The following is a 16,805-nucleotide window of genomic DNA, read 5'->3' as shown; positions in this document are numbered from 1 at the left end:
AGGGGGGTGGTAATGCTTCAACTTTGAGACCTCATTTTGGAGTTACTGTATGCAGATTCTGAATACCACACCATGGAAAGGATATAAACAGGATGGAGTTGATCCAGATGGTGGCTACTAATATGGTTGATGGTCTTTGTCATAAATCATATGGCAATGAATAAAGATCTAAGGGTCAATATTCAAAGCAATTTAACCAACCAGAAACGACCCCTGGCTGGTTAAATCACTTGTTCAGAGCTAACCTGTCATTTTCAGCAGCACTTAACCAGTTAGTGCAGCTGAAAATGTGCAGTTAGCACCAAGCTCAAAATCTGCTATTTTGGGGTTATTCCAGGAGCAGCGTCAGCACTTGGCCAATGTTCATCACTTTAACGGGTCAAGGTAATTCAGTCCTGTCTTCATGAGGTGCCAGGTAGCTGGTTAAGACCTGAATTTTGCACTTAACCGGCTATGGTTTAAGCCAGCGTCGGAAACCAACAGTTCAATGCTAAATCCTGAACGTGGCCCATAATTGAATTTTCAAGCATAACCCTGGAGGCGGTCAGCAAAAAAACAGAGTGCCACCAGCTGAATATCAACTGCTAAATGTTTTCAAGTTCATTTGTTACAAATCGGCAAATCTAGGCTTGATCTGATGGTGTTGAAATTTGGCACATATTCAGCTGGCTCAAAGGCTTGTATGTTGCCATGACAGCTAGTTTATAAGTGGAAATATCAGTTTTCACCTAAGCTCAGTAAAATAAAGAACAGTTAAGAGTGCATCAGAAAAGAATTCTAATAGCCGCTAATTAGTCAAGGAGACCCTTGTTCCTGTAGCTTATAGAAATCTGCCAGAACCCCTTTACTTGGTAAAGGACATAGGGCCTTGTATATTAATCCCCATATACATAAAATGGAATAAAATCTTTATTAAATAGGCCCAGTAGTTAAAGGTCAGGTCTTCACGTGAAGCCTCAATCTTTCCATGTTAACTGCTTTTAAAAGTTGAGAGGGAGGATCTTAATTATTCAGTAAACATTATCTGCAAATAAAGCTTACTATATTTGAGAAAATTTGAACTTCATATCAAAACATTTTGGTACCTAATCATGGCGAAGAGCTAGCTGCATTATAAAAATACAGTACTATCAAGATTTAATAAGACACAGAAACGTTTGATGAAACTGGATGATTATGTGGACAGATAGTCACAATTTAAGGATTTGTGAAGTCCCAGAGGCAGCACAGGAAGGAAAAGTGGCTGACTTGTTAAAGATTTTCTGCTTGTGATGGGGAATGAAGATAACCTCCCAACTATCGAGAAAGAAAAGGTCCTTAGAGCTTTGGGGCCCAATACATCTAATAAGCCACAGGACATTCTTGCTTTTTGAGATTCCCAATAAGAGTTTTTTAGCAAGTGGTCGGAAGAGGTAGGTAGCATTGAATGGGAAGAAAGTTAGGTTGACATCCTCTCAGATCTTTCGGCTACTGTCACGGTCTCAGGCTCAAAACAACAGTCACAAATTCTACAGCAATGTGAGCCCTTGGGCTACTGTCGTTGAGCGGCAGCAGCAGGCAAAACCTCCCAACCAGGACTAAACAAGCAAGACAGGAACTGAAGCTGGAGACTAGCAAGGCTGGAACCACAGGACAGGAACAGAAGCTGTAGGAAAGCAAGGCTGGACAGACAGGACAAGAACAACTGGAACTGGAGCTGTAGGTGAACAAGCTGGAATACATAGGACTGGAAAACTGTACTTCACCTGCGGTGACCGCTGTTCCCCAGAGGTTGAGCCCCTAGGTGCGGGCGGCCTGCAGGACTTATAGGATAGAGTTGGTAGGTAATACTGGAGCAGACAGACTGGAACAACAGGATTCAGGGTACTCACACAGGATATAGGATACAGAAACAAGCTTGACTGAACAGGGACTGAAAGTCAGAGGGGATAAGAGCAAACAAGGCATATCAGGCAGAATACAAAGCTAGACCACACAGACAAACAATAGAGCAATGGCTGAAGGTTGACAGGCAGCCACTAAGAAGGACACACAGACAAACAGACCCAAGGTTGAAGGCTGACAGGCAGCCACAAACAAACAGAGAAGAATGAAAGCAGTAGTGCCTATGTGCATACAAACTAAACAAGAAATTAAGGCAAGCATACAGACAAGAAACAAGGCAAGGTGGAAGTGTTTCCCTGCACACAAACTAACCTGGAGACCTTTGGCGTTGCAAAGACAAACCTGAAAGTTCCCAGGTGCTTAATAAAGGCAATCCCAGCTGAGGTCACAAGTAAGGGTGAGACTAGCTGCAGGAATCCCAAGCAAGTCAGGAATGCTGGAACATCCGACTGGACTAGAATGAACTCTGGAGCATGTTTGGGGAAACAGCAAGACAATCCATAGCAGCCACTGGGCCTGGCCACCAGGTGGCAAGGTGAGTATAGGCATGGAACATAGTCTCAATCATGACAGCTACCACCTTGCGCAAATGGTATGAACGTAAAGAAATCGCCCAGTGTCTAAAGGAGAAAAATATTAAGTATAAATGGGTGTACCCCATTTGGATTGCTCTTTACTATCAACTCACAATACATAAAGTGGCAAATCTAGCAGCAGGTAAGCAACTGCTTCAAAACACAAGGACCAGAATGTTGGTAACTTGGGAGCATGCCTTGAACTGGGCAATAAGCTGATCTTCCACCGTTGGCATGGAGTTAATCAAAATCAGTGTTTACTGTGGAGGCAGTCTGGATGGTACTTTGGAGCCCACTGAAAAAATGGGATGGCACTGGAAAGTGGAGATATTAAGTACTCATTGAAAGCAATTGGTGTAAATTTGAAAGTACGAATTGGTGAAGACTGTGGAATGTTATTTAAGAAGTAGAAAATATTTGGAAAACTCTTAACTTGCCCCACAAACTTGTCAGTTGTTGTAAGCATGAGAGAGATGGAGAAATACTTCAAAATGTGGGCAAGAGTGAAGGTTGGAGGGACGGAACTCGCATAACTTCAGGTTCCTTCCATGATGCAGATGCCATTACCTCTATAGGGACGGGGGGAGGGGGGTGATGAAGATGGGAAAAGGAATGGGTGATAAGCTGGGCAAGGGATATAGCTATTGGTTGATAAAAGGTTGCAGGAAGGTTTTGGGGTGGTGGGGTGGCATGTGATGAAAGGCGGGGAAGCAATCATGTGTAAAGGATGGTGTGAATGTGTATGCTGTTTCCTAATAGATTGATACAAGAAGACCATGTTAGAAGAAATAAAACTGTTTTCTTTTAATGTAAGTGGCTTAATTACTCCCCAGAAGTGTCAGCTCTGCTTTAGAGAATTGGTGAGATTACAGATGTGAGCTTCTCCTTCCAGTGGGAGAGAAGTTACTACAGCAAAGGTTCCTACATATTAACTCCAGTAAGCTTGGAAGGAGAACTAGTGTCTTGAGAATCCTTATTGCTTGTAATTGTCAAGTGCACAACATCAAAAGAATAGACCAGGAATGTACTTTATGATGAATGTTACTATTACTCACCAAATGTTTGGTGAACATGTATAGGATGGATAATGCTGGTTTGATATCTGTTTGGTTGGGGTGTGTATGTGTCAGAGTATGGGTACTCTGGAAGAGGAAGTGGCATCAGCATCTGGGATGGAAGCCTAGGCTGTGGGTGCACCATCCTAGCTTATAGAATATCTTCAATCTCCTTCTTAGATACTGCTGCAGACTCTTACTCCTGCTCAATTCTGGGCTGGTCTGTATTTGGGATGATCGCGCTAATGGAGATGAAGTTTGTTGACATCTTGTGCCAGGTGCCTCATGGCTGTGCAGGATGGTGCTCGTGCTCTCGGAAGAATCTGAAGGGGACTACGATACAGATGCGAAGCGACAAAGGATACTTAAGTTCTCAAATTGTCTAGTTGGATGTCTGATCTTAACAATGAGTTCTTGCTGGTGCGCCAAGATAATCAAGACTGCAGTGGTTTATTAAGCAGGAGCTTGAGGTCATCAAAGAATGCCAGGATGAAATGGAGCATCGGGTGGCTGCATGTGAAGATCAAATGGACTCAAGAATGTGTGCAGCTCCACCAGTAAGGATGTACAAGCGTTATGGGTCAAAGCCGAGGACCTTGAATAGGTCCCGGTGTAATAATCTCCATCTTCACTGGGTTCTGGAGGAGTCTGTTTACAGTGATTTGTTTTGAGGTGATTTGTGATATGATTTGCCTATATTTGCCGTCTAGATACCCAACGCCAAAGGCAACTGGTGATAAAGATTGACAGAGCACACTGCGCAGTAAAATATCCAAGACAGCCTGATAAATTAACACAACATAAAATCAGTGGCTAAAATGAACAGCTTTCAGTACACAGAGGGATTTTAAAAGGTGGTTACTCACAAGCAGTAGCTCCCAAAATTCTTAAAACAGCTCAGCAGAGCAACAGTGTCTCCCCTTACTTCTCACAGACTATTGAAGGTCTGTGCGGGTCATGTATATAATGTCACATATACCAGCATCATCCATCAGGTGTGTCCTGACTGAAAAAAATATTGAGAAGCATTGCCTTAAAGCAGAAATTCTCAACCCAGTCCTAAAGACATACCTAGGTAGTCAGGTTTTCATGATACCCACAATGAATATAGATGAGATAAATTTGCATGTGCTACCTCCATTTCGTGCAGATTTATCTCTCACACTGTCACTGTGGGTATCTTGAAAACCTGATTGGCCAGGTGTGTCCTGAGGACTGGGTTGAGAACCTGACCGATCACGATTAAAAGAAAAGAAACAAATCAGTTTGAATCAATTTGCCAAAAATGAATCTGTTAATCAATTCTGGAACGCACTACCGCGCAACTTAAAACCGCTCTATGAACTAACTTCCGTAAACTACTGAAGACCCATCTCTTTGATAGGGCATACCACAAAGATCATCAAATGTGAACTCCTGTACAAATATCCAGAACTGACTACAAGATTCGATTGTTAAATCTACTAATATGTTTTATCATTATCAAGTAACCCAAGATCTTCCTGTAACGCCAAATGTATATTCTCTTATATGTTTCCACTATTCATGATGTATTGTAAGCTACATTGAGCCTGCAAAGAGGTGGGAAAATGTGGGATACAAATGCAATCAATAAATTGGACAGCACTATTTGGCAGCATTTAGAAAACAAAAGTGGTCGTTCAAAATTACATGAAGATCTTTTCAAAATTTATATCCTGGCTGCACCACTAGAAAACCTCACTCAGTTGCACTCATTGGCCTTCAATCTGTCATTGTGGTAGCAAATTTCTCTTTTTGGGATGGGCCACCCTTGGCACTTCTGAATTGGGGTGGGGAGAACATGGGCTTTGGTAAGACTGGTGGGGATCCAGGCCATGGTGATATGTAAAACAGAGGTAATGGCCTCTTTGTTTCACCTATCAAGGCTGTGCTGTTGTACAGTTGACAGCCTGCTTTGGGTAGGGAGACTGCTGGCTTCTTCCAGTGATTGCAGAGGCACCTGATCTATTAAGGTTTCTTTGCCCATAAACACAGAATAAGAAAGTAGCCTTGGTAGATCAGTTTTTAAAAGAGCTACTTCTGATCTGGGAGGGGATTCCTACCCCTGAGCCCCCCCCCCCCCCCCCCCAAAAAAAAAAAAAAATTCACTGTGGACCACTTTGGCTGTACCACCGAAAGTCAGTTGACCCCTGTTGAAGGGGTGGGGAAGGAGAAGCAAGAGAGGTCTCAATGGCTGGCTTCTAGATTTAATAAAAAATTGTTGAGGCTTGGTCTAAGCCATAGTTACCTCACCCATGTAAGGTACCACTAAGTCTTCAGTCAGTTCACATCAGAAACACAGGGTGGGGTTTTGTTCTTTTAAACCTTCCTGTTCCTTTGTATTTCTCACTATAGTCTGGGCTGACCTTCCCTTAACCTATGTCAATTATGCTTTTTATGCAGGAGCAGCTGAATACCTTTTTTTGCTGGAGAGGTCAAACCAATTTTGGGCCCTGCCCCCAAGCTCTCTAGTTGCTGATGCTGTGTTGGGCAAAATATTGGTCAGGCCATGGGCCACAGTGACCTACTCCATTCCTCTGCCTATACTTTTATGTTGTAGAGGAAACCATTTGGGAGGAAGGAAAATTGCACAGGTCTCCTTGCAAAATAAAATTAACATAGGAAGGCACTGGTTTGGTCTAGCCCAGTACGGAACCACCTGCTGGTTCTGGAGGTTAATGTGTGACTACAGATATTTTTCAATAAGATCAACTCTGAAGTGTTAGATTTTATGTATTGTACCTTTGTACTAGGTGATGTGTAGTATGTAGCCATTTACCTGTTTTGCATTAGTTTAATGTGATATAAATTGTGCAGTTTTCAACATTGTAGCCATATTAAAACTTTATTTCTCTGAGAACAAGTAAGATGATAGTCGTAAGTGTATTTCTTCCCATGGTGCCTGAGGCCAGAGCAGTGTTAAGCTGTAGAACTTCCTGGAGTATTCTACTGAACGTGTATGAATGTTTCAGTTCCAGACCAGTTACATGTGACACTTCAGTTCTCATTTTTTACAGAATCCAAAATTGTTTATTTTACAGTGTGCATGAGTAAACTTTTTTTCCCCAAAAGTTTAGCTTCCTCGTCCAGCTAGACCAGTCCAGACCAGTGGGTTGTATTCTTTTCCTATCAGCAGATGGCATTAAAGAGCATAATTTGACATCAATATAAAGTCTGGTGAAGGATGAAACACTTCAATATTTCTCTACCTCCAGCAGATGGTGAGGTTAGGCTGGTGCAGTAGGATATTGGTGGAGGCCTAACCTCTCCCCCCCCCCCCCCCCCCCAATCCAGCTCATGGGATTTGGACTATGGCCCTTACTCCAGTACAGCCGGGAAGGCATTTGTAAGTCGTCACCCATGGGCTGTAGCTCACTCAGCTGGCTGGCATGGGTCTCCATAATGCCCCTGCCAGTGGAAGGGTGGGGGGAGGGATAATAGATCCGTCCTTCCTATGTAGAGATCTATATGGGAATGGGGGTTGTGGGAGACCCATAGGTATGACTTCCCAGTCCGTGGGAATAGATGTTGCTGCAGGTTTCCCATGAGTCAGTATTCAAACTTGGATGCCAGACTGAGGCTTAGAATGCACTGAGAGAGATTGGGGAAGTGAGAGAGGATTTTCCATAACAGATCACAGATGGGTTGAACGGGAGAAGCAGGAAAGAAAATCATGCAGAGCAGTGGGGATGGAGAGAAAAAGGAAGGTAAAGGAGGATGAATGAAAGGATTCTGCAGGTTATAGAATGAGGAGATGGTGTAGAAAGGGAATGGTATAAAATTTGGCTGAGTGATGTGAGAATCAAAATGTCTTGGGTGTGCTATGAAAGGAAAAAGTTGAGAAGCATTGTATTAGAAAATTACCAAGTAGTGTAACTTTTCTCACTGCTAGGGGCCAAGCTGCCAAGTAGACTGGGTTTTTCTGTAGCGTCAAAAGAAGATGAACAACAAAGCTCTTGCTAGATGGACAGTTCTGCTAGTCTTTGAAAACAACCCCCCTCCCCCATTTTAATATGAAGTATAGGGTAAAAATATCAATCCACGTTTATCACAAAAAAGTTAATCACAGATCTTCTATAGTGTAACAAAAACCCATAAATTCCAGCAAGAAGTTTATCTGCAGGTATGATGGGGATGGAGCAGATTAATTTCAGCAATGGGCAGGGATGAAATTGATCTTAGTGTATATGGGTTGGATTCTAGTGGGGATGAGTGAGGATGGTGAAATTTGTCCCCATGAACCTCTGTATTCCCCTTTCAGTGCTTAAAAAAATGTAGATTTGGGTGCCTGCTTTATTTCCTTAGCTGCTGCCAGGGAAATCTTTAGATTTAAAATTCCCTTATTGCAGGCAGCAGATGAATCCAGTGACTGGTGGGTTGTGTCCATCTACCAGTGGTTGGAGATAAGAGATTACTAAACTGTAGTGAGTGATTCTGGACGACCAGCCAGCCCCTCCATCAGCCAGTATATCTGTATTTCGAGCAGGTGGTAGACGGCTTCTCACCAACTCTTGGATTCTTCATCTCTGGGGCTACTCCTGGCCTAGTGTTAGCCAGTTTGAGTCTGGGGATGACGGGCTCTTGGAGCCATCCTTGGAGGCATACCTGGTTCTCTGGGTCCCTGCTTCACCCTGTGTTCCCTTACCTTCCGTTGCTTCATCTGGCTGTTGTTACCTTCCTTACTGTTAAAAAATAAAAAAAAATCTATTTCTTTGCAGCCGGAGTGAAAAAAAGGAAAAAGTGAGAGCTTGTTTATTGGGGACAGGACGCACGGTGCAGCTTGCTGGGCCTTTCTACTGTGGGGTCCCTTCTTTGAGCTTGCAGTGCCTGTTTAGCAGCGGGCCAGTGTCTAGGAGGCACCGCTTCTGTCTGGGATGTCGCGGTGAGTACTTCTATCTTTGTTTACCCTGTCCTGCAGGGTGTGCGCTGGGGTTATGGCAGCAGAGGTGGTTAAGCAATGTTCCTGCTGCGGGAAAAGGAAATCCCCAGCGGAACTTTGTGTTGCAGGCTGTTTGGAGGCCCTGGCTCCAGGGGACAGGAGGCTGACACCACGCACACCATTTTGTATTTTGCCTCAGACGCGGCTCCTGCAAAACAGCTGATGGCAGTTTCATAACCCTCGTGCGGTTCGGGGGATTTTCCTTTTGGCACTGCGGGGGTTCCTATTTCTTCGCTAGCAGCTGCTCCAGGGACTCTGGGTGCTGGGAATGGCTTTTCTCCAGAATTTGTTCTTCTCCTGCATCAGGCCTATATGTTGAAAAGGTCCCTTCCTCCGTCCCAGCTCCAGGCCTTTTTACCCTCCGGGGGTGCTGCTGAGGGTTGGGGTATGTTTTTCCTGAGGACCCAGCTCAGAAGAGGAGGCATCATTGGGCCCCGGTACACCTTCGCTTTCTCTTGCTGTGCTTTCTGGGGATTCCGTTTGTCCCTCTTGGGTGAATGAGTTGGAGGAGGGCAAGTTGCAGCAGGAGGAGTCTGATCCTACTACAGTCTGCGTGTTTCATAGGGACGAGCTGCCATCCCTTATCTCTAACACTAGCAGCTTTAAACATTGCTGAACCTGAACCTCAGGCTGCTACTTCGGTTAAGATGGCCAGTACGAGGAAACCCTCTAAGGCGTTTCCAGTCCATGAGGCCATCCAGGAGCTTATCTTGCCCCTGTGGTCAGACCCTGAGGAGAACCTAAAGGTGTCTAAGGCGATGGTCCGCCTTTATCCAGTGGTCTTGGACCAGGCGGACAAGTTTGTCCTCTTTACAGTGGACACCTTGGTGACAGTGGTCACCAAAAAGACTACACTCCTGGTGGAAGGGGTGTGGCACTTGAGGATGCAGGACCGATGCCTGGAGGCTTCCCTCAAACATATTTTTGAGGTTTCCACATTGGCTCTCCAGGCCTCGATTTGTGGCTCTTTTGCGGCCAGGGTGTGCCTCAGTTGGCTTCAGCAGCCTCTGGAGCAGGACTCTGACGCTGGTCCAGTATTGGGGTTCATCATACCCCACATGGAATCGGACTTAGCTTATCTAGCTGACTCCTTTATGACCTGGTCCAGACTTCGGTCAAACAGATGGCACTGCTGGTTTCTTCTCGCCAGTTGTTGTGGCTCTGCCATTGGATGGTGGATTTGGCCTCCAAGCAATGGCTCACTCGGTTGCCTTTTCGGTGCAAGCTTCTCTTTGGAGAAGATTGTGAAGGATTTGGGGGACTCCAAGGGTCAATGTCTTCCAGAAGATAAGCCTAGGACTGCCCCACAGACTGGGCCTGCATGGCCTCATCTCAGAGAGGTTCGCTGTTATCACCCAAGTCATCCTGCGACTACTATTCAGTGCCCCCGCTTTCAGCAGTTACCTCCCTTTCGAGAGGATAAACGGCTCGCGACCAACTCCACGCGTTCAGGAGTTGCAGGCTGCTGTTCCCAACGATGGGGCGCTGGCCTGCTCTTCGGTTGTCAAGATAGAGGGTCATCTGACTCTCTTCTACGAAGAGTGGGCTAAGATCACCTCAGACTAATGGGTCCTGGATATTATCAGAGATGGCTACAAGCTAGAGTTTGCTTCACCTGTAAGATGCGTTTTTTGGAGTCCCACTGCACTACCGCCTCCAAGACAGCAGCGTTTGAGGCCACTCTCCATTCCCTGTTGGAGCTGGGGGTAGTGGTGCCTGTTCTGCATCTTGAGGCACGTGCGGGGCGGTATTCCATTTATTTTGTGGTGCCTCAAAAGGGGGGCTTCTTTCGTGCTATCCTCAATCTTTGCAAGTTGAACCTGTTCTTGAAAGTCTGGCACTTTTCATGTGGAGCTACTACGGTCCATTGTGGTGGTAGTTCAACCAAGAGAGTTTCTGACGGCGTTAGATCTCATGGAAGCTTATCTCTATATTTCTATTTGGCCTCCGCATCAGCATTTTCTCCACTTTGCTGTTCTGGGGCGCCGTTTCCAGTTTGGTGCTGTCCACTGCTCCGCGGACCTTCTCTAAGGTTATGGCGGTTGTGTCAGTGTTCCTGTGGAAGGAAGGGATCAGAGTCCATCCATACCTGGACGATTAGTTGATTCAAGCGGACTTGGTACAGGAGAGTCGTAGGGCCATCAACTGGGTCATGGCACTGCTGCAGTCTTTCGGCTGGGTACTGAACCTTCCTGAAAGCCATCTAGTCCCTTCTCAGACTTTGGACTATCTGAGGGCTCACTTCGGCATAGCTCTCTGCCGTGCATTCTTGCCGGAGGAGCAGAGGGTCTAGCTCCATTCTCAGATTTCCAACTTTCTGTGGTTGTCAAGTCCCCGGGCCTGGGACTGTTCAGGTGTTGAGCTCCTTGGCGACCCTGGAGGTAGTACTGTGGGCAAGGACGCATATGCGTCCTCGCTGCTGAGCAGTTGGATGGTCTGTCAGGATTATTGCTGCTGGCTTTTGTGGCTTCCATGGGCCCAGAACAGTTATGGCCTGGTGCCTTCACGACCCCCACTTGCTGAACAGCATGTCTCTTCCTTAACCTCAGTGGGTGGTTGTGGTTATGGATGCCAGCTTGACAGGTTGGAGGAGGCTCATTACCTCCACAGTTGTGCGTAGGGAACTTGGTCGGCGATGGAGTCAGCTTGGTTGATCGATCGCCTGGAGCTGCATGCGGTCCTGTGCGCCTTGCAGGCATTTCAGGATCTGCTGACTGACAGGGCGGTTCAAGTATTTTCGGACAACACGATGGCAGTGGCTTACATCAATCGTTGGGGGGCACCAAGAGTCCGGCTCTTGCTGCCAAGGCAGGTTGCCTTCTCCTTTGGGTGGAAGTCCACTTCCGTGCCTGCCAGTGGCTCACATCGAGGGTCAGAACAATATGCAAGCAGTTTTTCTTAGCTGGCATACCCTGGATCCATCGGAATGGGAACTGTTCACGGAGGCGTTTCATCTGATTTGCTGCAAGTGGGGCACACCTCAGACAGATCTGATGGTGACCCAGTTCAGTGCCAAGGTGCCCATCTTCAGCAGAAGAATAGTGTGGGTCTACCAGGCAGGATGTACTTCTTTTGCCCTGGTCCAAGTCAACGCTTCTGTACATATTTCTCCTGTGGCCCTTGTTCGGCTGGGTTCTGCTCAGGATCAGACAGTACTGGGGTAGAGTCATCTTGGTAGCTCTGGGTTGGCCTCAACACCCTTCATACGCAGATTTAGTTCAGCTCCTGGTGGAGCCACCCCTTTTGTCTTTCTGTCCACCCTGGTCTTCATCAGGAACCAGTTCAGATAGAGGATCCTACCGCTTTGCTCTTACAGCATGGCTATTGAGTTGTGTTTGAGGAAGAAGAGCTAGTTGAATGAGATGATAGCTACCTTGTTGCAGCCACGAAAGCGATCTACCTTGACAGCATATGCCCGTGTTTGGCACACCTTTGTTGTGTGGTGTGAGTTTCGCACTTGGTCACCTTTGCAGGACGGCTTGCAGAAAAGGTTGGCCTGTAACTCACTTCAGGTGCAAGTGGTGGCCTTGGCCTGTTTTCGAGGCCAGGTGTCCGGTTGTTCTTTAGCTGCTCATCCAGATGTCGTTCTTTTTCTATGAGGAGTGCTTCATTTTACATCCACCGTAGCGTCGGCCATGTCTACTACTACTACTATTTAGCATTTATATAGCGCTACAAAGCGTACGCAGCGCTGCACAAACATAGAAGAAAGACAGTCCCTGCTCAAAGAGCTTACAATCTAATAGACAAAAATAATAAAGTAAGCAAATCAATTAATGTGTAGATAGAAGGTAGTAGGTAGGTAGAGAAGGAGCGAAGTAGAAGCGAGAGGTACAAGTGGTTACAAGTCAAAAGCAATGTTGAAGAGGTGGGCTTTCAATCTAGATTTAAAGATGGTCAAGGATGGGGCAAGACACATGGGCTCAGGAAGTTTATTCCAAGCATAGGGTGCAACGAGACAGAAGGAGCGAAGTCTGGAGTTGGCAGTAGCGGAGAAGGGAACAGATAAGAAGGATTTATCTATGGATACTAGCTAACACCCAGTCTGAAACAAAACCCACACACCAGTTATCTTTCAAGAATTGGCAAAAAAGTCCCCCCCCCCCCCCCCAACAAAAAAAAACAAAACCACAAACAGGTGTACAAAAGCATACAGTGGGAAAAACAAGGTTTACTATAACTGGAGCTAAAACGCTTTCAAATACCACCCCATAATGTAAAGAAATACCTCTAAAGTGCATGTCTGACCTGGAACCTTAATTTAGTCCTTTGGGTAGTCCAAGGGGCACCTTTTGAGCCCTTGCGTAGGAGTTCTGACAAGGACCTCACCTGGAAGGCAGTGTTTTTAGTGGCTGTGGCTTCAGCACGTAGGGTCTCGGAAATTCAAGCCCTGTTGTGTCGAGATCCTTTTTTGCAGTTTTCAGAGTCTGGAGTTGTTTTACGGATGGTATCTTCTTTTTGCCAAAGGTAATCTTGGCTTTTCATGTTAATCAGCCTTTTTTTATTCCGTCTTTTCGGGAGGAGGATTATCCCACAGATTTCGGGAAGCTTCGGCTCTTGGATGTTCACTGGGTCCTCCTCTACTTCCAGATGTTTAATGAGTTTTGCCAGTCTGATCATCTGTTTGTGCTTCTTTCAGGCCCCTGCCTGGGTGAGGTGGCTTCCAAGGCTACGATCGCCAGATGGATCAAGGATATGATTTTCTCGGCTTATCTTCTGCTGGTGGCACAATCAGCTTCATGGGCAGAGACATTGGTTCTGTCCCTGGATGAGATCTGTCAGACGGCTACTTGGGCCTCTTTACATACCTTTTCTCTGCCGCTGCCAGATCAGATGCTTCTTTTGGAGCGGCGATGTTGGTTTGGGGGGGCGATGGCTTCCCTCCCTATTTGGGGATTTCTTTGGTACATCCTACCAGTTACTAGACTCATCTGCTTCCTTCACTAAAGAAGGTAAAATTGTGTCTTACCTGATAATTTTCTTAGCTGCAGCAGATGAATCTAGGGTCCCTCCCTTATTTTTCCGTCTCGATTGTTTTCTCTGCTGTTTGTGTTTTGTTCCTTTCAGCATAAAAAAAAAAAGACATAAAGGGAGGAACAATGGAATCTGGTTTTGCAGATTTGACAGTCTGCTGTTCATTACAGCTCTGTTATAACTGCTGTGGTTCATAGTAGTGAGGAACGTTTTCAGGTTTGTTCCTGGGTTCTGCTTGGTGGTGAGACATACACTGGCTGATGGAGGGGCTGGTTGTCCAGTATCACTCACTACAGTTTTCGTAATCTGTATCTCCACCTGCTGGTAGGTGAACACAGTCCACCAGTTACTGGATTCATCTGCTGCCGCTAAAGGAAAGAAAATGATCAGGTAAGACATAATTTTACCATACTCACCCAGCCAGCAACTTCACTTCTGCTTCCACTTAGTTATTGTGAGGGAGTGGCAGACAGACCCAGAGCTGTTGTAGCAGGGCAAGAAGGGGTGGGGGTTGTTTATTCGGGCTACCTACAGCTGCACAAGGTCAGGCAGCTGCTGAATTGATTTGCCGGAGCCTGCAGCAAAGCTGGACCAACTTTCCCGCCTGTACTGAGGAAGCTCAAGCATAACCCAGGTGACTCCCTCAGGGGGAAACTGGCATGTGGGCATCCTACTTGGTCATGCCCAAATCAAAAGGGGTCCCAAATTTTGGGCAGAAATGACTGACATCTTTGAACTCAGCTGCCAAAGTGCAGGATTCTGGTAGAGTAGCTGCAAGAAGGGGATGGCAGGAGCCTCTCCCATTGCAATAAGGGTTGTGTTGTTGGCAGGTCCTCAGGGTGGTTCCCCCAAGTACCCTAGGGCCAGGATAGTGCCAGACCAAGTCTCTGCAGCTCTGAAAAGTTGAAGCAGGGCAGTTAAACCCAAGTGGGGGCCCAGTTCACAATAGTCAGGGCTTGTCTCTTGGAACTACGACCTGTGGAATGAATCACCTTGAAGGCAGAACAGGAACTGAGCACATGCTCACTGGAGCACTCCAGAAAGCTCTACAACTTTTAAACAGGCCTCAGGCTCTCTTGGGTGATATCACTCACTTATGAGGACTAATCTCTGAAAGCAGTAGGATAATACTTGATATAGATAAGCAACTTTGCTTGTTTTTGTTTGTTTAAATTCAAAGAAGCCAAATTATAAAAATATATTTCTTATTTTAAGGCTTACATCAAAATCTATCAAGGAGAGGAGCTACCACATCCAAAGTCAATGCTTCAGGTATCTCTTTTGTGTTTCTTTATTTTTGTTTCTATCAGTATGCCTGAATCCCCAAACCATTTAATATATGAACACTTTTTTCACATAATCTTTAGTGGAAAAGCTTGTGTGAAAGGGAGGTTTTATACATTCACACTGATATTTAGTGTAATGCAGGGGTTCCCAAACTTTTTTGGTTTGCAGCACACCTCTTCCCCCCCCCCCCCCCCCCCCCCCCCCGGCCACTTGGGTCTCCCTTTTCCTGCAGCCCCCTCCTCTCAAACCAGCACACCTTCCCCAAATTCAACATCGCTCCTATTTTCCTTCCTGCAGGTCCAGGATCATTGCCGCTTCCTTCTCCTTCCGCCGCTGCAGTGCTTGCAGCTTACATTTTCGGGCCATCCGCAATTCACACAGGCACTTCAGTGCCTTCTCAGTCTGCTGCGTCCGGCCCTCCCTGATGAAGCTTCTGTTGCGAGGGCCGGGTGCAGCAGAGGGAAGTCCCCGCAGGTCTTGTGTGAATCACGGACGCCTGAAAATGTAAGCTGGAAACACTACAGCAGCGGTGGGGGAAGAAGCAGGAAGCGGCAGATGCCGGACCTGTGGGAGGAGAAAGTAAGGAGTGATGCACCTTGGCACCCCTGAACGTTCACTGCAGTGCAGTTTGGGAACCGCTGGTGTAAGGTGATCTAGTAATAGAATACTTAGAAATGAAGAGGGTTTGACCTTTGAACTTGTGTTTCTTTAGAAAGCAAAAAATCTGGGACCAGTCTAATGGCTCAGTGGCCATGCTGTGTTCTGCTGTAGGTTTCTGGATCATGTCCATCACGCCCCAGGCTGCCTAGGCTGAGGTTATAGGAGTCTGTATTCACAGAGAATCATGGTCACTTTTGTGTATATGTCTCCAAATTTATTCTATGTCTTTCTGTTGATTATGACCATTTAAAAATGCTCTAGAACATTTCATAGTAACAAATGTCTTTACATTTTCCTAATCTCAGAACATCCCTTCACCTACCCATCAACCACCAAATACAAAGGAAAAAAATTATCCTCCCCAATCTTCTAACAAACCAGCCCACAAGACAGTTAACCAGTACTACCTGAAAAATGCTTGTTCAAATAACCATGTAACGGTACCTAAATGCATTATAGTAGACAGTTGACTGATTCTCCCTAGAGATACGATTATAAATTGAGACCCTTAGAGGAAAAAAAAATCTTTTTATATGTCAGTCTTCATTCAGTAAGACTAATAAAGTACTACTCTTTCATAAGTATTTCAGCTCCAATCCCTATTATAACTAAAACTAGGGCCAGCAATTTAAACTTAGCTTGAAAGACCAGTGATAGCACAGCATTGGTTGTCATCCCAGGTCTTTACCCCAATCCTAGCAACCATTGTATGGCTACACTATGTATTGTAATCTGTGGAACCACCATTTAGATAATCCTAAGTATATGACATTACAATAATCAGTATGAGATATAATTGAAGCATAGATTATTGAAACAGTGGTGAGCTGTGGGTGAGCCTCCCACTTTGGGCTCAGTTCCACCCAAAATTGGTGCTCTCTTGGTGTGGTTGGGATCCCCAAGCCCCATCCACTGAGGCTAGAACTCTTTCAACCTGGACAGCAAGCTGCCACCTTCACCACTGGGCTCCCCCCCCCCCCCCCCCCCCGACACACACACACTCATACGCTCAGATTTTGTATATGTGAGAAAACAGTTTATCTGGGGGTTGGCAGCAGCTTGGGGACACTGCTTCTGGGTGCTCATGTTGGAAGAGTTCTGGCCAGGAGGTAACATAGTAACATAGTAGATGACGGCAGAAGAAGACCTGCACGGTCCATCCAGTCTGCCCAAGAAGATAAATTCATATGTGCTACTTTTTTTATTTGTACTGTCCTCTTCAGTGCACAGACCGTATAAGTCTGGCCAGCACTATCCCCGCCTCCCAACCACCAGCTCTGGCACAGACCGTATAAGTCTGCCCAGCACTATCCCTGCCACCGGCTCTGGCACAGACCGTATAAGTCTGCCCAGCACTAGTCCCCCCTCCCAACCACCAACCCCAGCACAGACCGTATATGTCTGCCCACA

At 46.0% G+C, this 16,805-nt stretch overlaps 1 protein-coding gene across 3 annotated transcripts in view; it reads left to right on the top strand.

Moving 5' to 3' along the window:
* Positions 1–16,805, top strand: part of ATL2 (atlastin GTPase 2) — a 208,030-nt gene that overhangs the window by 121,198 nt on the left and 70,027 nt on the right. For all 3 annotated transcript variants that reach the window (XM_030196285.1, XM_030196284.1, XM_030196286.1), the window contains one exon: positions 14,664–14,720. In XM_030196285.1, coding sequence (XP_030052145.1) covers positions 14,664–14,720 — 57 coding nt within the window. The remainder of the gene's footprint in view (positions 1–14,663; positions 14,721–16,805) is intronic.

The sequence above is a fragment of the Microcaecilia unicolor genome, chromosome 3, assembly GCF_901765095.1.
Source record: "Microcaecilia unicolor chromosome 3, aMicUni1.1, whole genome shotgun sequence".
Lineage (NCBI taxonomy): Eukaryota > Metazoa > Chordata > Amphibia > Gymnophiona > Siphonopidae > Microcaecilia > Microcaecilia unicolor.
Note: the sequence above shows the minus strand (reverse complement) of the source record. Positions and strands in the feature narration are given on the sequence as shown.